Below are 27,761 nucleotides of genomic sequence, written 5' to 3'. Positions count from 1 at the left end.
ATATGATCCTGGTATATACTACATTGAACAATACTTACATATCTCATACAAAGTATGTATTTTTTTTAAGATTTTATTTGTTTATTCATGAAAGACACAGAGAGAGAGAGAGAGAGGTAGAGATACAGGCAGAGGGAGAAGCAGGCACCATGTAAGGAGCCCGACGCGGGACTCGATACCGGGTCCCCAGGATCAGACCCTGGGCCGAAGGTGGCGCTAAACCACTGAGTCACCCAGGCTGCCCTGTATTAACTTTTAGAATCATCTATAGAGAAGTCACAGAAGATTTAGCAGTACGTAAATACTATTAACCTTGACAAGGCAAGAATAAAGGTGGAGTTGACAGAAGTTGAAAGACTTAAGGTAGAGAGTAATAATGGTAAAGGTAAAATAATGTTCTCGTTTTACAAAATGTGGAACCAAGGGGTTGAAAGCTGATGAAACAAGAAATAGAAGTATCCTGGGGCACCTGGGTGGCTCAGTCAGTTAAGCGTCTGCCTTCAGGTCAGGTCCATGATCTCGGGGTCCAGGGATGGAGCCCCACGTTGGGCTTACTGAGCAGGGAGCCTGCTTCTCCCTCTCTACCCTGCTCATTCTCTCTCTCTCTCTCTCTCTCTCTTCCTCTCTCTCTCTCTCTTTCTCTCTACCCTAAATAAATAAGATCTTTAAAATATATATATTTTTAAAAGGAAGTTTGAGTATCCTGTGGATAGGTGCAAAAATGAGCAATGAAAACGAGATAATGACATAACTGGAAGGATAAGAGAAAGAATGTGTCATTAATCAAAACATTTTGTCACTGTGGTACATCAACAGAAAAAAACTCAATATGATGAATTCTAAAATAGTGGTGTAATTACATTATTTAGAGATAGGAGTTAACCATGAGGGGGGAAAAAGGCAGGGAGGGGGTGGGGGGAAATAATGCCTTCATAAGTTTGTCTGCACTATTTGGCTTTTTATTTTTATGAAAAGAATTGCACGTGGTAAAAGTTATTTTGAAAGCTTCTGTGATCTTGCAAGGTTTAAAGTAAAGGTCTATTTTTAAAGATGTAATAATATATCTGGCTAACACACATCTAACATCTCTCTTTAAGCCTAGAAACTTCATCCCTGATTTTCTAACATCCCTACAGTGGGCTAGATATTAAGGGGTGTCATTATATTCCCTCCACCTTCAATGAAAACAGTACATAAATGTGCATGATGTGTAATCATTTTTAAGTGGGAGAGAGAAGACAGAAAAATGAGTATGATATCATATTTTAAAAGATAGATTACTGGAAAACCAAAAGGTAGAAGACTGATTTCTATACTTCTAGCTCACTTCAATAACAGTGTGATAAATACAAAGGGCTCAACTATTCTATAATAAGCACTATATAAATCCTAAAACTCTACCATAACATATTAGACTTTAAAAGGCCAGAAAAATATAGCTATTGCCAGTTAATCTCAAAACTGGGGGAAATTTACAAGAAATATGGTTCTGGCATGTTAGAGGTCCCTAATTTTAGTGTCCTCATTAACTGAATAACCTATTAGGCACAATGCCTACTAACCCATATCATTTGTCAAGCTTACATTTATTCCAATATAATTAATACACAGTGATTCCCCAACAGATAATCTATTCTACACACTGACATCAAACAATATGGTTTTTAGGAAGTTGGACAGGAGAAGCAAAGAAAGAGTAAGGGATGAATGATGGAGCCAATTTCCCAAGTTTCAAAAGAATTTGTCACCATCTTTCAAAAATAAAAGAACCATTGATTGGGTTCCCAAATTATATTATGTGTTGATCAATTCAAGAACAGTCTAATACTGCTGAGAAAACCACAGAATAACAGGATTTTGAATAATCTTTCATTGAAAGGCAAAAGTTAAACATCATATTCCTTGAGAGAACTAGCAACAGTAGACATATTAAGAGTGCTAGGCACTGTTTCTAATATATCAGGGCCCACATTAAAACCACTGCTAAAGTCTAGAAATGGTCATAACAAATCTTTCAACCTTACAGCATAAAAGTCAGTTGATAATTTCTTTGTCTAACACCTAATAAAACTCATTCTTCCAAAATTGTGGAAAAGCTAAGCACAGTCCTCCCTTATTATAAAGTTTCCTGTTACAAAGTTGCATGGTTTACACATATGTTATACTTTATTATTTTTTTAAAAGCCCTCCTTATAACACCCTCTTTGTTGTAATACTCAACATAGTTTGCCTCCAGGCTAGATATATAATGAAAGCAAAATGAATTCAGACAGATTGTTGAGGAAAAAAGCTAGTTTCATTTTAGTAGTCTTTCTAAAGTCTTTTTTCTTTTCTTGTAGCTTTTCATCATCTCAATGTTTTGTTCTCAGTGAACATTTTCCTTTTCTTTTTACATATTTCCTTTGGTAAATGAGAGATGATAGATTGTTAAAATCATTTTATACTACCTTAGAAACAAGAACTTTTAATATATAACTCCTGCTTCCAAAACCTTGTACAAATTTCATCTTTAAGACAATGAACTGTATAGGACTTAATCAACCATCTGCAAAAACCCATATGAAATCTTAATTTTCCACTCATACATTATGTTCACAGTCCCCTAAAATCATGAATATAAATTTCAAAATTAGATTTAGGAATACTTCTCAGTTATTGTTTCCATATTAAATAATACTGTCTTATTTTAGCAAAGATCTAGAAATTTATTCATAAATTTTAATGTAAGGAAATGTGGTATTAAAACCCTGCTTACTTTTAGCTTAAGCAGAAATACAATTCAAGTTAATATGATATACCAAGTTTAATCATTTCTGATATTCTAAATTAGCCAGAAATGACTTAAGTTATATACTATATGAAAAACTGATGGTGCAAATTTTATATCTTTAGAAGTTTAAGAGGTAAATTCTTCTACATAAAGCATACCTACTAATACTAGAATTCTATTCTTGATATTCTTATCTTAAAATTTCATAATAGTGAAAAAATGCAAAAAAAAACTTCAGCAATTTTTTAAACCATCCAACATATGTATAAATTTTAATATTTACTGTCCACATAAAGAATTACATAAGAATGTTCACAGAAGGTTTATTCACATTAGAAAAAAAAAAAAACTGGAAACCACCTAAAAGTACAACAAAAAGATAATCTAGGTCATTGTGGTTGGTGTGCTGAGCTCCAAAAACTGGCTGCATCCTTTCCCTGCCGTGGCCACCATGGAGTGGATGTTCAAGGAGGACCACTTGCTGGAACACAGATGCATGGAATCTGTGAAGATCCCAGCAAAAATATCCCAACTGGGTTCCAGTGATTGTGGAAAAAGTCTTAGGCTCTCAGATTATTGACACTGACAAATGGAAGTATCTGGTTCCATCTGATAACCCTGTGGTTCAGTTTACATGGATCATTAGGGAAAGGATCCAGCTTTCTTCTGAAAAGGCAATCTTCCTGTTTTGTGGATAAGACAGTCCCACAGTCCAGCCTAACTATGGGACAGCTTTACACGAAGGAAAAGATGAAAATAGATTCTTGTATGTGGCCTACAATGGAGAGAACACTTTTGGTTTCTGAGAGCCAATGCTGGGCTAGGTACACCATTTCTGCTTGTGTATCTTGTAATCAGCAAGCCATTTTCAGTTACCAGGCTCTTCACATAGACCTATTAGTGCATTTGTAACTGGATTTATTTCTTAATACAGTGGAAGATTTGTTTCCTTAGATTAGTAAATTAACAGACAGAGTTTTATTTTGAGTTTTCCGTTTTGTGCACTGTCCTCATGGCTGTACTTCCGAAGGAACTTGTTCCTCTGAGGATCATATTTAATGAAGACATTTCCATATTAAAGTGGGGTAGGTGGAGTATTAAAGTGAAAGAGAGGGAGATAATGCATTTCTTCTAGGTTATGTTTGAAGTGTTAAAGATGGCTAAGTATTAAAAGCGCCCAAATGAAATCCTTAGCCATCAGAACACTTGCTTCATTAGATTTTGCCAAGTGTCAATCATGTTGGACTGAGCTAATCTGCTTCTCTTTCTGAAACTATTAAGGTAAATAATTAACAATAAGAATTCCTCTTATAAAGGCAAAAAAAAGATAATCTACTTAGAGTTTATTGTGTATGTTATTGTATATGTGGGGGTGTGTGTGTGTGTGTGTGTATATATATATATATATGTACTTTTATGCGTGTGGAGATAGATAGATAGTAGATACTCTACACAGAGTACTACTAATGTACTTTTAAAATAACATTAACCTGGTAGTAGTCAACAAACATTTGCTTTCCATATTAAGTATTAACATATATCTCTCTACCCTGTGTTTTAGAATTTAAATCTGCAAGTGAGATTTTCCATGTAGATTGGAAAAGGGTTACTAAATCAACTTAATTCAAGAAAGACTGGGGGATAGGGAGGATTGTTCATTTCCCATGGCAATATGTTTTGTAGATGAATATTTTAAACTGTTAGAACATTTTATATCATAGTATCATTTAAATAAAGTAGTTTTATGGTAATCATTTTCCTTCTCAATTGAGTAAAATATTTAATAGCTTAGTTATTCCACTCTTCAGAAAAGAACCATGATGAAACATATATATAGATCAAAAATGGCTGTCAAATCCTATCAAAACTACCATATTTAACCTTTCTCTCGTCAAAGGCAGTCCTGACCACAGACATTTCCATAACACTTTTCCAGCCTTGGCATTCAGCCACCATGAAAGAAATTTTTTTTTTTCAAACAACACCAAGAAACTTAAAATATTCTTTTTAGCCTTTCCACTCTTCGCTACAGTAGGCAAGAAGGCATTTAACCAACAAATTTCTACAGTATATATAGAGAGAGAAGGAATAAGAATTCACCTTTAAGGAAAAGTAACAACTTTAAATGATCACGTAAAAAATGAATTTGCAAACTACAGGGAACACTCTTTATAACCTTCCCCCAGGAACTAAAGGTTTTATACAATATAATATACAGGAAGACGCTGTTTGAAAGTAACATTGTTTTATGGGTCTTGGACCAGAGATTTTATAAATGAATACCATATATATGAGAAAACCCAGCACAGGATGAGAATCAATCCTATTCTCCCCTTGATCTTCCGACTTCTCACTATGGATCCATAAAGGATCTTAAAAACAAATGAGGGAAGTTCTCCAATATTATAAAACACCTACACTTTAATGCCAAGGCAAGGAACAGGAGCCAGCACACCATAGGGATCCTTTTCTAACATTATTCTCTAACATTTCAACCCTATCTGTTAGAAATAAAGGCCATATGGTTCACTGGTGAGACAAGGGTTATCAAAACATTATCTGTTGATTCCCTATAAAGAAAATAGCATTAATCTTTTATTTGCACTAATATCCCCATACAAAAAAAGCAAGACTGTGTTCTGGCTGTTCATTCACCCCAGCTGAGCATATCAGTTCACTCTCTGGATGACTATCAAAGAATCCAGACGGCTTTGGGAAGCACAGCCTCCCAGCAACCACATGTGGCCACTAACACATTTCCTTGGCAGACAAGAAAAAGAGCTTCAGTTTAGACAATTAGAAATTATTTGAAGGCTGAGGATCTGATTATCTAGGGTTGCCTTAAGATGAGGCAAAAGGTGACTTACTTATTCCTCAGTTCACGGTTTTCTTTGGCGGGCTTTTTATTCCAACGTATGCATGAATTTTTATTTATGTGACAATATAATCCCATACAAGCTTATAGAAGTCATTTTATGATTTAAAAAATATTCTACCATCCTCATATATATTATTAGTAAAATCTGTTCACCTCCTTTACTGACAATTATGTTCCAAACATACTGAACCTTTTATATACAGCCTTTTCTTTCCACTTCAGTCACAAATGTGGGACTACTGTGCTGTCAGACCTTTATAATCCATACCATGCCCATATCATGCCTACATTCTAACTTTAAATTTTCCCTTGAAAGAAACTCTACTTGTCTGATGTTTCATTTGGTGAAAAAAATCAAAGTAAAATAAAAGAACTAGAAGAGTTCAAGGAAAATGAGCTCTCACAAGCACAGAGAGAAGAGAGATAAAAGGGTTAATGAGAAGAAGAAATGTCTTTTATACTAAACATCAAAGAATTCAAATAATTTTGGAAAACTAAAACCTTTCTGATATGCGAATATTATCACAAGTACTCAATAATTCTGAGTATCACATTTTATGCAAAAAAAACTATTGATAACAAAAGGATGAATAATGTATAGAAACAAAACTCTAAACCAATGAAAAAGCTCATTATTTCTACTGGTAAGCTTGACTCGCATAAATACTGCCTCACTGGCATATGGGGGCATAATTTGAGTAAAGGTTGACCTGGAGGCCCAAGTAATCACCTCCATTTTTACCACTATGATACCTAATAACCCATGCACTGTAGTAATCGATCAACACACATTTGTTAAGGAAGCAAACAAAACTCAGAGGTTGGCTAGAATCAGTGCACTGGGATAATATTTGTTTCAGAAAAATAATCTTGAAAGCCTGAAACACCACAACCACATAGCAATTTTGGTTCATTCATTCAACAAATACTATGTGCCAAGGACTGTGCAAGACATTAGATATGTGGTGAACAGAAGATACAGTCTCTGCCCTCACTAAGCTTACAAAAAGACCTCCCTCTCCTTTTTCTCAAAGAGTTCATATAGACCCTCTCTCTAACTAGCAATGCAATCAAATAAATGGTAATGTATTTTAAGGAACATGGGCTTTGGAATCAGACAACTCTGGATTCAAAGCTTCTCTATGCCTAGGTATGATCTACAGCAAGATCCTTATCTTCTTTGAGCTTCTATTTCCCAATCTGGGAAATTACAGTTACACTACCTATCTTACAGGGTTAAATCCAGTAGCACAATATATAGGAGATAATAAATATTAGAATACTCTCCACATAGTTCTCTCTAGAAATAAATATAAAAACTCCTGCTAGAAGATCAAACCACAGGGACGCCTGGGTGGCTCAGCAGTTAAGCATCTGCCTTCATTCAGCCCAGGGCGTGATCCTGGAGTCCCGGGATCAAGTCCCACATCAGGCTCGCTGTGGGAATCCTGCTTTTCTCTCCGCCTGTGTCTCTGCCCCTCTCTTTCTCCGTGTCTCTCATAAATGAATAAATAAAATATTTTAAAAAAAAGAAGAAGAAGATCAAAACACAAAAGACAAAAACATTAAAACTCTGCAAGGGAGAGAACTTTTTAAGCTTAAAGGAACCTTAATAAATTATAAAAGAACAATCTGACCACATTAAAATACACACACACGCACACACACACATTGTACAACCCTAGAATAATATGGTAAAAAGACATTTGCATCAAGTAGAAAGAATAATCTGTACTAAATAAGTAGCTCATATAATAAAAATAAAAGATGCCAGACAGCCTCTCCTTTGCTGTCCTGCCCGCTGCTCACTTGCAGTATATTCAAAAAACTTCTAGTTAAATAAATAAAATAACAGATTAATTACCCAGGTATTTACCAGAATCATCCAAACAACTGAACTGCTGAATACCCAAGAATTTTTATGATGAACATCCATTTTTCAAATCTGTCAGTCTAAGCACTATTTTCCAAAAACCCTTTCAAAATTGTAACATTGTGGATTAAACGAATAAATAAGCAAATGATAGAGCATAATAAGTATATACCAGCAGCAGCAAAACAAAGGAAAGGACACAACTTCTTGCCATAATCTTGAAAAATGAGGACCTTCAAGAAAAGTAGAGGTTTCCAAGAATCTTCAGGGCTAGTTTTAATGCATTTTGTGAAAGTGCTAACTAAACTCCACTCAAGGAGGAGGCAGTGAATAAACAAAATTCTGAAAACCTTATGAAAGATCTCAAATTTAGAGAAAGACAGATCTAGAGGGGATATAGACAGCCTGGAGAAATAGAAATGCCCCCGAATAACAAAAGCTCTACCTTCACTACATTCCCTCTCTACCAGACAAGAAAAACAAATTTTCCATGTTAGTGTTTTTCTGCAAAAAGGCAGCAGGAAAAGCCATAGACCATAAGAACAGCAGCCAGGCTAAAGATCTCCCGCAATGATGAGGAATATGAGAAGTGGAAGACAGGCTAGAGAAGGAACTACCATGTAAAGCCTCATACACACCCACAAGAAGTTCAAAGAAAAAGGGTAAGGGAGAGGAAGAAAAGTGGGGAATGGAAATGGAGCCTGGTAAGACAGTCCAACAGAAAAAGGAACAAATGGAACCGACTCTAAGGAAACCTGGTGAGGGAAGATCTAAAGTCTGAAACAGCCTCCCTACCTTCCAAAATAACAAGTTACAGACCATCCAGGTCAACTGAACAGTGATTCATGACACTTAACAAAACCAAAGAAGACAAAGCTAAGGTCAGATGATCCAGTAAAGCACCACAGCCACAGATACCTTCTCTACCTCCTCTCCCATCCCTACCACTCCACACCACAGTCAAGAGACAGAGACACTGAGCAATATACAGCCCTCCAAACTGGATGTGAAAAAGGAAAACAAACTTATCTCTGATTGGTGAAGAGCAAAGGCAAGGAAAACTCACCAGCCCCATAAAAAAGCAAACTGACCCAGATAGAGTTGGCCAAGCTAGGCTTGAGCAAGATAAAAAGAGGTTGGCCTAGCAAATCCACAAACACACTATAGAAAAAAGCAGGAGGAAAGAGAGAGAGAGATAACATACAAAAGACAAATGGGGAGAAAATAAAACCTAGGGGGATCCCGGGGTGGCTCAGTGGTTTAGAGCCTGCCTTTGGCCCAGGGCATGATCCTGGAGTCCCAGGATTGAGCCCCACATCAGGCTCCCTACATGCAGCCTGCTTCTCCCTCTGCCTCTCTCTCCCTGTGTCTCTCATGAATAAATAAAATCTTTAAAAAACAAAACAGGGATCCCTGGGTGGCGCAGCGGTTTGGCGCCTGCCTTTGGCCCAGGGCGCGATCCTGGAGACCCGGGATCGAGTCCCACATCGGGCTCCCTGCATGGAGCCTGCTTCTCCCTCTGCCTGTGTCTCTGCCTCTCTCTCTCTCTCTCTGTGTGACTATCATGAATAAATAAATAAAATCTTAAAAAAAAAAAAAAAAAAAAACAAACAAAACAAAACCAAGAGTCAAAAGAAAGCCCTCTGAAAACATTTCACACTACTGAGCAGTTTAATAAGAATATGAATTAAACAATAAAAGCACCCATGAGGGATCCCTGGGTGGCACAGCGGTTTGGCGCCTGCCTTTGGCCCAGGGCGTGATCCTGGAGACCCGGGATCAAATCCCACGTCGGGCTCCCGGTGCAGGGAGCCTGCTTCTCCCTCTGCCTGTGTCTCTGCCTCTCTCTCTCTCTCTCTCTCTCTCTCTCTCTTTCTCTGTGACTATCATAAATAAATAAAGAAAAAAAATATTTAAAAAATAAAAAATAAAAAAAATAAAAAATAAAAAATAAAAATAAAAAATAATAAATAATAAATAAATGAATAAATAAATAAATAAATAAAAGCACCCATGATAGGCTGATACGTGCAAAACTAAAACAAAATGAGAACCAAAGCCCTAATAATATATACATATGTATGAAATATGACATCATAATAATTGAGAAACAATTTGTTATCAAGTGACATACAGTTGTAGTATCATCTATCAAATATCAAATAATCAGTGGATGATCCACACAATATGAACACTGAAACATCCTCTCTACCTTCCAAAATAACAAGGTATAGACCATCTCTTGTCTCTGGTGTGGGGTGGTAGGGATGGGAGGGGAAGCAGAGAAGATATCTGTGGCTGTGGCAGCCTTACTGGACTATCTGGCCTCAGTCCTGTCTTCTGTGGTTTTGTTAAGTGTCTTGAATCACTGTCCGCACAACATGAACAGGATGTAAAAGGAACAGATCCAAAATGACTCTCAGAGACTGCTTCACGAAAGGAAATCTCAAATTTCATTGAATAAAACTCATTTATAAGTGATGGTCCAAGTATATAGACTGAAAAGGGAACCTGAAAAGGCAAAGTATCAAAACAAACAGAAGGCACAGATGAATGTCAGAAGTGCTATTGTACATGCTCCCTATCAGTCCCAGAGTACTGATACAGAGTACTACCCATCAGTCCTGAAGAACTGATACAGGGACCCCATCCACCTGCAGACACTGTTATCAGACTCCTGAGCTCTTCTTTGACATAAAGTATATGTAGCTCAAGATGGCTTTCCCAGAATATAAAATATCCATAGGTTTAAATTTACCGTATGAGGGACGCCTGGGTGGCTCAGTGGTTGAGCGTATGCCTTCGGCTCGGGGCGTGATCCCAGAGTCCTGGGATCAAGTCCCATATCGGGCTCCCTGCAGAGCCTGCTTTGCCCTCTACCTATGTCTCTGCCTTTCTCTGTGTGTCTCTCGTGAATAAATAAATAAATAAAATCTTTTTAAAAAATTTACCATATGAAATTTTTTTACCATTTTAAAGGAAATGCCAGTGTGATTTGGAGTATAAAAATTGACAGGTAAATATGTCCATCACCAAATATTTAGGAATATCAGATAACATGCTATTTTTTCTATTTATAGACAAACCCAAGTAAATGGGTTTTTTTCTGTTTGCTAGTAAATCTATGTTTTCAATTGATGCAAGCTGAAGACAAATATTTAATAAATTCTTCAAATGACTTCAAGATACATTCATATAAGTAAAACCTTTGCTAAGAAATATATCTATTTAACATATTTCTTGCCATTATTTGTATATATCACATATTATATACCACCAGATTTCACATGATAAACATACTTTTTCAATATGCCATTTTAATGGTGAGATAGCTAAATTCAGAAATATAAAATTACTCTGGGTTAACTCAGATTGGAATATTCTAGGTTATAGTCTTATTTTTTGCACACTGATATGTTATTGGTGGTTATATTTGGGAGATGGTGCTAAATCATTTATTTCCTCTTTTCCATATATCCATATGTTTAAAATATTCCTTTGTGAACATGATTACTTTTATAACTAAAGTATACACATTTTGGTGTGGGGAAGATGAGGTAAAATCATGTCCTACATCAGGGCACCTGGGTGGCTCAGTCAGTTAAGCATCCACCTTAGGCTCAGGTCATGATCCTGGGTTCCTGGAATGGAGCCTCACATCAGGCTCCCTGCTCACTGAGGAGTCTGCTTCTCCTTCTCCCCCTGCCCTTCCCCCTTTCCGTGTCTCTGTCTCTCTCTCCACCTCCGAAAATACATTTCTGAAAAAGAAATCTTTAAAAAAAAAAAAATGCCCTACATCATTTCAAGTTTCAATTTATCTATAAAGAACTTGGAACATGCTGCCAAATTTAACATGGACTAAACCCAGAACTAAAAACATGACAAATGGCCATGCAAATCATTTGATTATACTGAATTACAACAGATCTCTAAATATGAATAAACATTTGAAGCAACCATTCCTCGCACTCCACAATGTAGCAAGAATGAGCCAGAGCAGAGCACAGTCAACAATTGCTTATCCCCTGTCTCCTCCAGTCCACATAAACACCTCATGGCACACTCAAATCACTACTGCTTGCCTCTCCTGGTAGTTGTAAAGCAGCACACCAGGAAGGTTCTAGGAGAGAAAGTAAAGTCAAAAGATAGACATTTATTACAGTTTTGGCTGCCCAGCACTTATTTTACCCTCTTCTATTAATGTTATATACATGGGTTAAGGTGGCCTCTATATATTGGCCCCAAGTAGTTTAGTTCTTCACAGCAGGCTGACCATGAATGAGAACTCAAAGCCCACAGATGCCAAACTCAAAATTTTTGGTTGCTTTAATTATAGCCCAAATTGGCATATTATCAGCCATTTATACTGTGCCTGCTTTGCATACTCTGCAAAAAGGCACCCAATATCTACTAGCCATAGATAAGACAAATCCTGGAGCTACAGAAGTCATTTGTTGCCCTCCAAAGCTTCTTGACCAGGACTCATCATCTTGCATCTAAGCAATTATCACCTACAGATATATGCCCCACTCAGATTTTCCTCTCCCCCGGAAGTTTCCTTGCCCACTTCTCCTTCTAGATGGTGGTCTAGATTACTGCCATGGTCTCTGGAAAATCTCCTGCAGTGAGGGACTTCCCCTCAAATGTAATCCTGTCAAACCACCACCCAAATAAAGCTCACTGTGGGCTACTGACATCTCATAGTCATGCCATTTTCTTTGAAAAACTCCAAAATCCTCAAACTCATCACAGTTTATTTACCTACATCCCCCCAAAGGTCCACCTCTTTCTACTCTTAATCTTAGTAGTTGGGCAGCCCTGGTGGCCTAGCAGTTTAGCGCCACCTTCCGCACAGGGTGTGGTCCTGGAGACCCAGGATCGAGTCCCACGTCGGGGGGGGGGGGGGGGGGGGCCTGCATGGAGCCTGCTTCTCCCTCTGCCTGTGTCTCTGCCGTTCTCTCTCTCTCTCTCTCTGTGTCATTCATAAATAAATAAAAAATCTTTTTAAAAATCTTAGTAGTTAATAGGAGAACTGGCCCCCCTATCCCACAGTTAAATCAGACCCAAGTTTAACTGCATTCCTTTAGTGACAATTGGTTCAGAGATGGCCCAATCATTGCTTCTCAGCCTTTTGGCTAAGATCAAGTGTAGCAATAGCCCAATCAGAGCCACTGAGTTGGAAAGAGACCTTTGCTGAGCCTTCTGGAAAGAAGGGGAACATTTTTCACAGGGACTAGAAACTAAGAAAATTAAGAATTGCTATAGCTGTCTTATAAACAAGAGGAAATAGCCTGTCCAAGTAAATGGAAGCAAAGAAAAAAGAGAAATGAGATCTGATTACATTGGAGACCCAAATGGTAATAGTAAATGTCTTATCCTTGCATGAGCATACTATCAACTGCAGTCAAAAGAACCCTCAGTTGTGTCACCTGGCTGGCTCAGTTGGTAGATCTGTAACTCCTGATCTCAGGGTTGTGAATTTGAGCCCCATATTGGGTATAGAGATTACCTAAAAATAGTATCTTTAAGGGGTGCCTGAGTGGCTAAGTTGGTTAAGTGTCCAACTCTTGATTTTGGCTCAGATCATGGTCTCCAGCTCATGAGATCAAGCCCCATAAGGGGCTCCTCATTCAGCATGGAGTCTCCTTGAGAGTCTCTCCTTCTCCCTCTGCCCCTCCCCCTGTTCATAAGTGTGCATAAACTCGCATGCTCTATCTAAAATTAATTAATTAAGTCTTTTAAAAAAAAAACCCTCAATTGCACTAAAGGCAAAGTTAGAAAGAAAAGAGCCACACACCTAATAGAAAAGCAAAATTGTGGCACATATAGAAATTGAGAGGTATTGGTTTTTGAAGGTAACATTTCTTTAAGTCTTGAGTTGTCTGTTAACCTGGTAAGCTCAAAATATAAATATCCTCATGAAAAGCAAAAATTTATAATCAAGATGACTACTTTTAAAACTAAAATCAGCCTATAGATAATGATATTATATTGTACACTTTAAAATCTGTTAAGAAAATAAATAAATAAATAAAATAAAATCTGTTAAGAGGGATGCCTGGGTGGCTTAGCGGTTTAGCGCCTGCCTTCGGTTCAGGGCATGATCCTGGAGTCCCACATCGGGCTCCCTGCGTGGAGCCTGCTTCTCCCTCTGCCTATGTCTCTGCCTCTCTTTCTGTTTCTCTCATGAATAAATAATAAAAATCTTTTTAAATAAAATAAAATATGTTAAGAGATTCAAATATCAAATCTTTATGTTACACACATGAAACTAGCATAATGTTGTATGTCAACTGTACCCCAACTTAAAAACCTGTTTTAAGGGGATGCCTGGGTGGCTCAGCCATTGAGCATCTGCCTTTGGCTCGGGGTGTGATCCTGGAATCCAGGATCAAGCCCCACATCAGCCTCCTCCTGGGGAGCCTGTTTCTCCCTCTGCCTGTGTTTCTGCCTCTCTCTGTGTCTCATGAATAAACAAATAAAATCTGTTTTTTAAAAATCTGTTAAAAGGATAAATCTCATGTTAGTTGCTATTACCATCAGTAAAATTATAGAAAAATAGAGAGGGGGGGGATAAAAGAAATAAAGAAAGGAAAGAATGAAGGAAGCAAGAATTATTGTAAAAAAAAAAAAGCAAGAAATGTCAGAGAAAGCTAAAAACTGAAGAACCAGATGGCGCTGATAATCTCTACTGAAGTATTAAAGAACGTTTTTCCCATAAACCACAAATTCATTATGAAGAGAAGGCAATAATTCAACATGACTATCAAGCACAAATTATGTGAGAACACATAAAATTTTAAGGAACTGGCCCATCATAATCCAAATAGCATAACTGTTCAAATAAAAATATATCTAAGTTAATTTTTTCAATAAAACATTATGGAAAACATTTTGTTTATCAGATTAAGATTTCATGCTACCTCCTCAAAGACTTCTCCTTCCTTATAAAACCTCTTCTCCTCCAGCTATGGCTTTACCTTTCTCTTACCCTTCATAGTCAAACCTCCTCACAGAATAGCCTTCCTTTGTGATTTCCATTTTTCCCCTAGGAATTCCTCATTCTAGGGCCACTGGACCAATGCTCCCATTCTTCTGTTAAAATTGCTCCAAGATCACCAGTGACCTCCAAATGGCTAACTCCAGTATTTTATTTTCAATACTCCAGCTACTTAACCTCTGACTCTCCTGACTCCTTTCTTACCTCTTGAAATCCTCTTCCATGACATGCTCTGTCTCACCATTTATCTCGTAATCTCTTGTGTTCCTTCACCTCCTATCCCTACCCTTCAATTTGTCATTCTCAACAAACACAATCATAGTACTCTGTTTCTAGAGTACAACAGCCTTCTCCATTAAGATTAGCTTGTGGTGAAAGAAAAGTTTGCCTTACTAAAGGCTTTAAACTATAGGTAAAGTCCATTTGGCAGTCTGAAAATGCCAGGGTTTTTTTTAAACAAAAATAACTTTTCTTAAATACTCCAAGGGCCAAAAAATAACCTTCTGAAGAGGAACAAACCATCCCAGAGGGAATTTGAATGGCTCAGCCTATGGGCAATGAAAGCTTTATACTAAAGACTATAAAATTGTTCATTTATAGGACACTGGGGTTAGTGACCTCCAGATTAAAGTGGATAAAAATGAAGAGCTGAAATAAAATAGGTAACAGCACATTCTCCCAACTTTATGTACTATCCCCTTCATACACACACACACACACACACACACACACACACACAAACAATTTATTCAGCCTGAGGAACCTGCTCCATCCTCAAGGCTCCTGTATAACTGTGCATGTCCATCTGTATTATATAAGTTATAATACTTATACCTCATTATATCATAATTCTTATTATCTATATTCCTATTATCCCTTCAGCTGCAAGCTGCCTGACAACATAAACTATATTTTATTCATCTTTCTACTCCTAGAAACTAATACAGTGCTTGGGTACTCAGAAGATTCTCAGTAAATGTGCATTGGATGGATGGATGGATGGATGGATGGACAAATAAATGAGCAGATGGACGGAGAGAGATGATGCAAAGGGAGGACTAACACAAGACTTGTTCTAGTCCTTAGAAGTTCCCATACATCTCCAACAAATCAACTATTTCCGCCCAATGTCCCTTTTTCACACTTGAAAGAGCCATATACATTATAAGGTTTGAAAAAAAAAAATGTTTGTCAACTTGTCAAACCCTACAGGACAAATTTGTGTTAACTGAGGAGATAACTAGAGGGTCTCTAAGTCATATTATGACTAAAAGAAGTTTAAGCTCAAATATCTTAATGGTAGCAAGATATATTACATACACTAAAGTATCTTATTTTATCAAGCTAAGTATTTGCAGTTGTTGACCTTTAGACAACACCATTCTTTCTTCAGTGTACTACCAGCTCTGTCAGTCATATAATGCTGTCCTTTTCCAAAGACAATTCTGAATTGGCAAGCTTATCTTAACTAGGTAAAGTGCCATATCAACAACCATTATTGTAGTGACACAATGAAACAAAAGCAGAGGAGAATTTGGCAGAGATATCACTGGTTCCTTTTTTCCACAAAAAGTAGAGTTCAAATTACCAAAACCAAATAAATTCCACCAATTTTAATAACATTTTTAAATCAATTCAAATCTACCTTTTCAAAACTGATTTATTATCTTTCCAAACTGTAATTTGATTGTCCATGCTTATGCTACTCACTAAATTTTGCAAGCAGTAATTTGTCAATGGTATAAGAAGCAAAGATAAACTACCATTTTTATAAAATAGTCATACATTCCTTGAAAAATGAAGTTTAGGTTTTTTTTTTTTTTAGAAGTTTAGGTTTAAATTAAAGAAACTACAAACATTTTTTAACTCCAAACACATCTCCCACACTCCTTTTGTTTAAAAAAGCCCAATACAGCCATTAATATCAGTCATTTCTCCCTAAAAAGTATAATATGGAATGAATTTTAACTTAAATTCTGGAATGGCAGGTGGTAGTCTGAATAATGGAAGATATTAAGCAAATATTCTTCAACTAGTTCATAAAACTAGATTTCAAAAAAAAAAACTAGATTTCCTATTGCTTTACCATTCTTTCTCATTAATAGATATTACATGTAGCTTGAGGTAAAGCTAACCCTACTGCATCAAAGGAATAAAACTTTGAGTTTTTGCAAATGTATAAAAGGTATTTTTGAAAGATTTTCTTAATGAACAAGCAAATAAAAAAACAGTAATCACTCTTCTACTAATTTCAAATCATATATTACCCTCCTATATACAACCTCTCTGCACCAACCAAAAAAAAAAAAAAATGGAAAAGCAAGTATCTGATCCAGAAGTTACACAACGTGTCTTCCATAATCTACAAAGAATCAAAGTTGTGCACTAACTTCAGCCAAATCAAGATACACCTCTTTCTGATAGGAAAGTTTTTTCTGAATTAGGAAGGTTAACTTACTCACAGCCCAGATAAGAAAGCATTTTAGTATGGTTAACACCACAAGATCCTGGAAGTAGAGAGTGAGTTAGAATTCCTTCTCTACCATTTGCTAAGTATATCTTAAGTTATTCAATATGTAAAGCACTTAGAGCAGTGCCTGATACAGAATAGTTCTCAATAGATGGAGGACAGCAACACACCTCTAGATCTCTGAGGCCTGGCATCACTAAGGAGAGTATCAGAAATTCAAACTCTCAGGTTCAATTCTGGATTTACAGAGTTAGAACCTGCATTTTTATCAAAATCCCACTGTGATTCAAATGCAACTTAAAGTTTGAGAAGCACAGCTAGAAAATATTTTTACATTATATTCTGAGATGTTAGGTATTACAATTAATTAAATTTTTGTTAAACCACTCCATTACTTTTCTGCAACATGAAGAAGTTAAATTTATTTTTAGTAAAAGGCAAAGTATTATTTGGGCTCAAAATTCCTCCATTGGTAGTTTCTTACCATACCTTATTCAAAGGCAGAGCCAACTAAAATCCAAAGTTGTAGAGGACTGCCATCTACTGGTAGTTTATTCTAATGCACACGCAAAATAAATTCATTCTGCCTTCCCATACCTTTATAAACACATTTGTTTAAAATGCAGCAAGGTTTTCTTTTTGCTTAATTCCTTTCTTGAAGATTATTGACAGGATTACACAACTAAATAATTTCACAAAAAGGCATCTTAAATACAGAGGAAGACAGAAGACAAAAAATTTTAAGTTTCCTTTTTTAAATTCAGATCAAGTCTAGGGACGTTCTCAAATTAAAAGACTGACCAGGGCAGCCCTGGTGGCGCAGCGGTTTAGTGCCCCCTGCAGCCCGGGGTGTGATCCTGGAGAGACCCCAGATCGAGTCCCACGTCGGGGTCCCTGTGTGCAGCCTGCTTCTCCCTCTGCCTGTGTCTCTGTCTCTGTCTCTCTAAATGAATGAATGAATGAATGAATGAATGAATGAATGAATATCTTAAAATAAAAAAATAAAAAACAAAAGACTGACCAGCTCACTCCTGGAAAATGTCCACATTTAGGTATACACAGTAACATTAGTCTTAGAAAATGGGCTTTGTTTTGAAATGTGCACATCTTGGAGTGACTTTTACTTTCTTCTTAAGATCTGTCTTTTTTACCATTTATATAGTATTTGGCAAGGGGAGTTTTCAGATTGGGAAAAAGTTTTTTATAACCTTCTATCTAAATATCTCCAATTCCACATTCTAACCTAAGGAAAAAATCAGAAATGTGGATAAAGAGATATGTACAAAAATGTACATTTCAGCAAACAAATCTTAATAGCTTCATAATAAGCTACTGAATGCATGCATCAAAATTTAGTTTTTCTCCTCTAATACTCATTTAGATCAGTTTGAATTTTTCTATATTACAAATAAATATATAAATGTATATACAAAAGGAAGGAAGGGAAGACAGAAAGAGGAAAGAAATAACTAGATGGCAACTTGAATGATTTTTCTATATTTTGGATCATTTCCTAATATACATTGTCAAAAGTCACATATAAACATCCAAGAATATTTCCATGGTTTTCAATAGTCAACTTGCTTTATAAGACTGTTATGTCATTTTACATGGCCCCAGGCAATATAGGGTATAGACTGTACTACCATCTCTAGCATTAGATTTTATCCCATGGCTAATTTTTTTAACAACTGTATAGAGATATCACCTCTTTAAAGTATACAGCACAGGTATTTAGTGTATTTACAGAACTGTACAACAATCATCATAATCTAATTTTAGAATATTTTCATCCTCCCAAAAAGAAAACTTACACCCATTAGTAGTAACTCCTTATTACCTCTGGCAATTCCCCAAATATGGCTGATTTTTACTAATTTACCAACCCCACTATTTTTTCACATTTTTGGTGGACACTTCAATGATATTATGTGTTTCAAACCCATTGAATGCAATAATCACTTCTGCCACTCAGACATTTCTGTTTCAAATTGTGAGATATTCTGCTTAACCATAGGAAAATAAAACATGTCAGAATGGCCTCTTTTTTTTTTCAAAAGATACTTTTTAAGTGTAAGACATAATTTAAGAACTAAGAGAAGTATCATGTAAGTACAAAGTCATCTGCTTTTTTCAAAACAATTAGCAATTGTCACTACTTTGGATGTCCATTATTAAATCTAGTGAAACGTCACACAAAAGCAAGGAATCTGTTTTTACTTATTTAAAACTTCATTTTAATTGGGTTAACTTGATCTAGTTAAAAAAAATGGTACAGTGCAATCAATATAACATTTAATATGTGGTCTTAAGAATTGTCTTGATGCTACCAAAAAAATTAAAACTTATTTTGATTCAGCCAAAACACTTTTTTCTCGTATCATAATTTTTTGGTCCACATTTCTAGATGCACAGAATTTAGCAATTTGTCTTTTGAAGATTTTGTAGGGGGAAAAGATTTAAAACAGTTTATTAAACAACAGAGACCTTGGTCCCCTGATCTTTTTTTTTAGAGAGAACAGTGAAAAGCAGTTCTGACAGCTGAGGTTAGGAGGAGATACTTCATTGATAAAAGCCCCTCATCAAATTTTAGCTCTTTCTCTCCTCTCTTCATCCAACTCCGGATATCTCCCATACTCCTTAAATAATCCAAACATTCCTATTGCTCAAGTCAAGCAACTCTGCAATCCAGCCAAGGGTTTTGTTTCAAATCACTTGATGTAAAACATTTATTTGTACATCACCACCTAAAATATTCCTGTTAATTGATGCACTCAAATTCATTCTTCCTCACTTTTATTTCTGTGTATGAAAAGAACTGAGTTCACACAAATGACTTCTAAATTAAGATCATTTTTTCATGTCACTAAAGAAAAATATAACATAGATAGCCTACAATTTAATACAATGATTAAACAATAAACTCATTAAAATATGAGCCCAGAAAGAGCTAAAATATTATGAAATCCCTAGTTCATATTCCACAGGTCATACACACACACACACACACACACGTGTAAGTGTCACTATCTGGCTTCTTGTCCTCACTTCAGCATCAGCAGCTCCTCTATCACCCTATCACAGTGAAGTGAGAGGTAGGTGGTAGATAATAACTCTCCCACGCCAACAACAACAGTGTACCCAGGCAAACAACAAACCCTGGTAACTCAGGAAAAGCTCTGGGATTAGGGTAGGCAAGCTGCATGTAGTCCCATGTTTCGTAGAAAAAGATACCCAAAGTGGAAGGAACCCAGCCTCACTGAGCCAATTCTTGGTAAATGTAATAACCCTTTGTGAAATTCAGAAAAGGCCCCCATCCTCTGGGAGGTTTATTCCAGGTCAGGGCATATGCTTGATGAGCAGCAGGAGCAGGACTGCATGTGTCTCTGCTTGCCCCCAGTCCAGGTGCCCTAGTGCAGAAACAGCCTGCAGGACCCCGAGCATTGGCCACAGAGGTGGGTGAGGAGGGGAGAGGGTTCTGCAGCTTCACCTGGCCTATCACAAGTAGGGCAACGATGCCCTATCTATAAGATCAACTACTTCCTTCACTGAGAAAGCAGTCACACAGTTCTACCCAAAAAAGCTCAATTTCAATCAGTTCATGTACAAAAAGAAAATTTTAAAAAAAGACACTTTTACAGGGCAGCCCCGGTGGCGCAGTGGTTTAGCACCGCCTACAGCCCAGGGCGTGATCCTGGAGACCCTGGCTCGAGTCCCACGTCAGGCTCTCTGCATGGAGCCTGCTTCTCCCTCTGCCTGTGTCTCTGCCTCTCTCTCTCTCTCTCTGTGTCTCCATGAATAAATAAATAAATTATTTTTAAAAAAGACACTTTTACAAATATCTCTGTAGACCATATAAAAGTGCTGGTTATATGAAAATAAAACACATTTCACATTTAAAGTTTTATTTTTTCATTATTTTGCTTGACCATTGAATATAAAGGTTTCAATAAAATATGTTTAACTCCCTGTGAATTCATACCCTATGATCCTCCATTTTTATATGGCCAAATATCCTAAATCTGATACTTGCAATAGCACTCATGATTAATGCAAATTACCTTTTACGCCACCAAATGATCCATAAGTCATATTGCAGGCTGTTCTCTGAAGATTATGTTCGTACATCAATTTGATCTGATACTGGTTTCCATGTTCCACATTACCCAAGGTTCCTAAGGAGAAAAAAATTACAGAACTGCTTTGTATTTGTTGACATTTAAAAATATTAATTTCCTCTCATCTTCTACACCAATTCTAAGTAATTCAATTTCAGTGAAATTTAAAAAGACAAAGCACTAAAACAATGCATATTATGAATAATTAGCACACTGATGACACCGAATGCCAGCACATTCTATGGCACAAGTCTTGGCTAGATTACACCATTAAATGAAATACCACCGTGGGTAACATTTCTTATCTATTTCCATTACATTTGAAGAAAGTATAATTATTTAAATAAAAACAAAACTTTCCAATTTCAGTCTGAAATAAATAAGGTTAAGTTCCTTACACCCAAACAATACTAGAGCAAAGGCCTGACTCAAAGTAACTTAGAAAAAATTCCCCATACTTTCAAGCAATTCAGTTTCCTGTCCCACCTCCCAAAATACTCAAGCCCCTAATACATTATATTCTAGTTTGTTTGTTTTTTTGTTTTTTTGGGGTTTTTTTTTTTGTTTTTTGTTTTTTATATTCTAGTTTAACAGCGAGATATTCTAAAGTTTCCTTCAGCAAGTATACAGGACAATATGTTTTATTTGAAGTCCATGAAGAAGAATCTCCTTCAAAACAAAAATACCTTTTCTTTTTCTTTTTCTTTTCTGCATTTAAGAGATCACATGTGCTACAATCACTTTCTATTTCTTTCCAAATTTGAAAAGATTCTTTTTTTTAATATTTTAAAAAGTATTTATTTGAAAGAGAAAGAGAGCACAAACGGAGAGGTGCGCAGAGGAAGAGGGAGAAACAGACACCCCACTGAATACGAACCCCTGACCCGGAGCTCAATCCCAGGACCATGAGATCACAACCTGAGCCACCCAGGAACCCTGAAAAGATTCCTAATCCTTATTGTACCTTATTTTACTCTCTGGTTGTTAGGCTTTCTAGAGCTAACACAGCTGGAGCTATGTCCCAGTAATCAGGCAAGAACATTATAGTTAAAATAGATAATAGAAAGAAAAAGGATTCAGAATGCAAGTTTTTCCATTAAAAAGCATCTTTGTCTTTCATTCAAAAATGCAAAATGAAAAACTTAAAATATAAAGTCAATGAAATAGTCCCCAAACTGGATAGTAATTAGATCATTAAAACAGGTTAAACATTTAAGTCTGTCTATATGTATGTGTATATATATTTATATGTGAGCATTTATTTGTTTTTTGTCCAAAAAGTTTTACCAGTGTACACTGAGGTTGTAAGAACCAAAATATTTCTCTTTCCATTTTAGAAGTGAGGCAGGTATGAAGCACCTGGGTGGCTCAGTAGTTGAGCGTCTGCCTTTGGCTCAGCTTGTGATCCCAGAGTCCTGGGATCACGTTCCCTGTGGGGAGCCTGCTTCTCCCTCTGCCTATGTCTTTGCCTCTCTCTCTGTGTCTCTCATGAATAAATAAATAAAATATTTTTTAAAAAAGAAGCAGAAATAGTGAGGCAGATATCCTAAGTCAACAAAAAAGTTTAAGAAATTTCCCCCAAAATCACACAGCTGGTAAAGGACAAAGTACTCAAACTAGGTCTTTAGAGTTAGCACTATATATCCTGGTACCTGGTTGTTCGCCATTTCACAACTTGGAAAAAACTTGGTAAGCCAATGACAATTTTCCTAAACAAATCAGCCACCTAAAAACATCATTTCCACCTCCACCTTTCTCAGCCTGGCCTTTTCTTCATTTGGAAGGTGAATGGTTGAAAGAGAAAACTAACAGAGGAGGATTCCTTGGAGGAAAATCACTTCTACTCAATATTTATTTCCTGAAAATGGGAACAACAGATTTCACATCCCAATAGAATAAGAAACAAAGAGAAAGACTCAAATTTGCCAGCTAACCCTGACAGAAGAAAGCTTTGTGGAATCTAAATGGTTGTAAAATCAGTAACATCTAGGAATACTGAAGGGTAATCATAACCACATGGGCGAAAAGGAAAAGAAAAGAAAAGAAAAGAAAAGAAAAGAAAAGAAAAGAAAAGAAAAGAAAAGAAAAGAAAAGAAAAGAAAAGAAAAGAAAAGAAAAGAAAAGAAAAAACACATACACTAAATAACTCACATCCTTAACCTTAGGGAGAGGTCTAGCCTCCAAGAAATCAGAAAAAGAAATTCCAAGAAACATTTGGTTTGTCCCTACAGAAACTACAACTTTCGTCCTATACCTAAAACCAGATCAACCCCTCTGAGTAAGGAATGCACTTACACACGTTTGCTAGCTGAAAGGCCACTGAACACAGGGGTCAGTGTTCAATACTTATACAAACCTGGTACAAAATGACACGATGATTTGTGTTCTGAAAAAGCTCCAAAGACATCGATAATCTTCAAATTTCAGGTAATAACACTTTAACACTTAATAGTGGAACTACAGAGAATGGAAAACAATTTCTTCCTTAGATACTACTTTGGAATAAAGGTGGTATCTGAAAAATCTAAAATTTCTGACCATTTTTTTTCTAGAGAAGCATCAATGACACAAGATTATTAAAACTACTTAAACAGGGGGATCCCTGGGTGGCTCATCAGTTTAGCGCCTGCCTTTGGCCCAGGGTATGATCCTGGAGTCCCGGGATCGAGTCCCACATTGGGCTCTTTGCATGGAGCCTGCTTCTCCCTCTGCCTGTGTCTCTGCCTCTCTCTCTCTCTCTCTCTGTCTCTGTCTCTGTCTCTCTCTGTCTCTCATGAATAATAAATAAAATCTTTAAAAAAAAAAAACTACTTAAACAAAGGTTTTGTCCTGGGATATACAGATTGAATATAGCAAGTGTATCTCTATATAAATACAGTCCATGTATAGCTAAAACTAATATGAAGTTTCATCAATTAGAAAGTAAAAAGATTTTAGAACACTGACACTGTTGGCTTTGATTTAAACACTATTTGATTTAAACAAAAAATTATCTGGAAAAAAATCAAAGATCACCTTGACAACAGTTTTTGGTGCAATTTAGGTTACTGTGGAGAAATCTAATGAAGTAAAATGAAATAAAAGCCATTAGAGATTACATTAAAAAGTTCATTGTGGGGATCCCTGGGTGGCGCAGCGGTTTGGCGCCTGCCTTTGGCCCAGGGCGCGATCCTGGAGACCCGGGATCGAATCCCACATCAGGCTCCCGGTGCATGGAGCCTGCTTCTCCCTCTGCCTGTGTCTCTGCCTCTCTCTCTCTCTCTCTGTGACTATCATAAATAAATTTAAAAAATTTAAAAAAAAAATAAAAAGTTCATTGTGTTAAAAAACCAAATTAGATTATATAAGTCTATCAGAAGTAAAGAACCACATCTTTTGCCCACTCACAGAAAACATTAAAATTCTATAAATATGTCAAATGCTTAGCAAATGCTAGGTTGAGAAGTACACAATTTTTGGGAAAGAGTATTTAAGAGGATATAATCAGTATGGCTTATGCTCACACATCTGTAACCATTTACTTAGAAATTGGAGCCCATCAGAAAGGAACCTAAAATGCCATATGATGCTTTTCCTTTACCAATGTATGATAAGGTGAGCTAACTTCAGTTCAGCAAGACCCTGCTATTTCTCTATATTAAGCATGTATTTGATGACATATCACCCACCAAAAAGATGTCAGCACAGCAGCCTATGAAGAATTGTTTGGTGTGCCCAGGAGGTGTCCTTTAGTATGCCTCAAATCTTTTTAGAAGGACACAGCATATTAAAAATATATATATATATATTTGGGGAAAGGGGCAGATAAGGGTAAGAATGTCAAGTTCAGCTAACATTTTCATCTATTGACACCAGTGGCTTTACTTAAACTAAAAAATATTTATGCTTCCCCTGTTACAGTAAAAGCTAGGTAAAAGTTCAGTCTGGAACCTCAAGAAATATATTCAAGAGAACAAAAACATTAACTTCCCTGCTTCTCAATTTAAGCCAAGCCAGAAAAAATACACAAATTGTCAGCCTCCAAATATCATAAGAAGCCGAAGAAATGAGAGACAGAATAGGGATGTGAGGTGGGGCATAAGGGAATGTAGTCTGGAGAACTCTTCATCCCCAGAGAATACAAAGCTTGTAAAAGAATACAAAGAATAAAAGAGTGATAAAATCATCATTCCCATGACAAACAACTTTCATTTTCAACACTAATTTGAAGAAAAATACCATGTCCCATAAACAAGTTGTAACCAAACATGCCAGTTTCTTTCAGCAGGTCTTTTCGATAAACATACACTTTATCACTAGTCTCTTATGCCCTATGCCCCAGGGAAACTCAAGAGGTTTCTCTGAGGAAACTCTAGAGGTTCCTATCTTTCTGGGCCATCATTCAAATGGGACCAGGGAAGGCCAAGAGTCTTACCTAATTTCCTAGTTTGTAGGATTCTTCCTTCTGCCTCCCCTCTTAGAGCCTCCAGAAGGGACAAATTCTCCAAAAAGTATTCAGGGGTAACTCTGTGCAAGCTCCCCTCCTCCATGTCCTGTGTAACCCAGTTAATAGTATCACCTCACTGTTAACAGCCTTATGGTGGAAAGCAGAGGAACAGCTAGATTCATGCAGTAAAGTAGCATATATCACACCTCCTCCATTTATCCTGGAACACTAAATATCTGCCCTGTCTCTAGGAAGAGCAACACCTTTTACCATGAAACCAATGGAAGCGTTTACCAATGACAGAGAGGTACTGTATTGGGCTTTAGGCATAAACAGAAAGTGGAAAAGAAAATGATAGTGGTAATAGAGAAAAAAAAGAAGGAAGAAGTAAAATAACACAAAGTAATAAATAGCCACTAACAATTGCCTCATCACCACCCAAATATTAGTTCACTTGTGTAATCAACATAATAAACATATGCGGGCAGCCCCGGTGGCACAGCGGTTTAGTGCCGCCTGCAGCCCAGGGCGTGATCCTGGAGACCTGGAATCGAGTCCCACGTCAGGCTCTCCGTGTGGTGCCTACTTCTCCCTCTACCTGTGTCTCTGCCTCTCTCTCTCTCTGTCTCTATGAATAAATAAAATAAAATATTTTAAATAAATAAATAAAATAAATAAATAAATAAAATAAAATAAAATAAAATAAAATAAAATAAAATAAAATAAAATAAAACATATGCCTACCATATACCATAGGCTAGGTTACCAAGCCTGCCTTACAAATCTAACAGAACTTCACCCCCAAAAAGAGACTACTTAAGAACATCTAGCTCAGAGGCACCTGGGTGGCTGAGTTGGTTGAGCATCCAACCCTTGCTCAGCTCAGGTCTTGATCTCAGGGTGGTGAGTTCAAGCTTCACATTGGGCTCCACACTAGGTATATAAATATACACATACAAATATAGTAAAGACAAATCATCACAAATTGAAAGCAAAATACAAAGAAAGCCAATGAGTATGAAAAATCCAAACCCTAGAAACTAATATTTATATCAAACTCCAAATAACACCTCTTATACAAGGATTAGGCCCACCCACAAAGAATTAGCTTTATTGCATCCATAAAAAATTTCCTCTATATTGACATCCATGAAAATAACTTTCTCAGCTTGAACTAAAATTTAATAACTAAAACAAAATTTTTTACAGTTACCTTTTATATTTAATAAGGACCAAAATGCTGAAACCAAACTACAATTAACTGCCATACTTGTGCCCACAGAACAGTGTCAGACAATGAAACCTGATTAAAACTCAAACAAGTGCCTTAAGGTCAAGTTGAGTGAAAACAACTAAAAGCCAAGAAATTTTAACCGTAAAGAGAAAATACTTGAGGTTCACCAAAGAAAAAGTACTTTAAACCACCATGACTCTCAGCATCTAATGAATATTGTTGTTGTTATTAAACATTTCTTAAAACTCCAGTATTCCTGGGATACTTGGGTGGCTCAGTTGGTTGGGCGTCTACTTTGGCTCAGGTTGTGATCTCTGGGTCCTGGGATCAAACCCCATGTTGGGCTCAGCTCCTTGCTCAGTGGGGAGTCTCCCTTTCCCCCACCTCACTGTGCTTTTCCCTCCTCCCCATTTGTGTGTGCGCTAATAAATAAATAAAACTTAAAAAAAAACAAAACTCGGGATGCCTGGGTGGTTCAGTGGTTGAGTGCCTGCCTTCAGTTCAGGGCGTGAACCTGGAGTCCTGGGATCAAGTCCCACGTTGGGCTCCCTGCAGGGAGCCTGCTTCTCCCTCTGCCTACGTCTCTGCCTCTGTGTGTGTGTGTATGTCTCTCATGAATAATAAAATCTTTTTTAAAAAATTAAAGTAAAAATTTTTTTTTAAAAGCTCAAGAGTCCTGGATTAAAAGTACAGCATAAGGAAAATAGTCAGTGGTATTGTAATGGCATTGTATGGTGACAGATAGTAGCCACATTTATGGTAAGCACAGCATAATGTATAGAGAAGTAGAATCACTATGTTGTACACCTGAAACTAATGTAACATTGTGTGTCAACTGTTTCTTAATAAAAAATAAATAAACAAAAATTTTTTAAAACACTCAGGTATCTCAAGTATGCAAGAATTGGCCTCTATTAGTCACTGGCAACCCTGGACACAATTCCTGGGAAGGAGATTACAAGGAATCACTATTAGAAATTTGAATATGTATA

The 27,761-nt window shown here is 36.7% G+C and overlaps 1 protein-coding gene and 1 pseudogene across 12 annotated transcripts in view; one reads left to right on the top strand and one right to left on the bottom strand.

Moving 5' to 3' along the window:
• Positions 1–27,761, bottom strand: part of BBS9 (Bardet-Biedl syndrome 9) — a 432,261-nt gene that overhangs the window by 373,026 nt on the left and 31,474 nt on the right. For all 12 annotated transcript variants that reach the window (XR_005369689.1, XM_038557299.1, XM_038557303.1 and 9 more), the window contains one exon: positions 21,053–21,166. Coding sequence is in view for 11 of the 12 variants with exons in the window: in XM_038557299.1 (XP_038413227.1) it covers positions 21,053–21,166 (114 nt within the window). In the remaining variant the exon portion in view is untranslated. The remainder of the gene's footprint in view (positions 1–21,052; positions 21,167–27,761) is intronic.
• On the top strand, positions 3,222–3,576 carry LOC100686960 (annotated as a pseudogene).

Source organism: Canis lupus, chromosome 14, assembly GCF_011100685.1.
Source record: "Canis lupus familiaris isolate Mischka breed German Shepherd chromosome 14, alternate assembly UU_Cfam_GSD_1.0, whole genome shotgun sequence".
In the NCBI taxonomy this organism is placed as follows: Eukaryota; Metazoa; Chordata; class Mammalia; order Carnivora; family Canidae; genus Canis; species Canis lupus.
The sequence above is the reverse complement of the archived record's forward strand: the minus strand, read 5'-3'. Positions and strand labels throughout refer to the sequence as shown.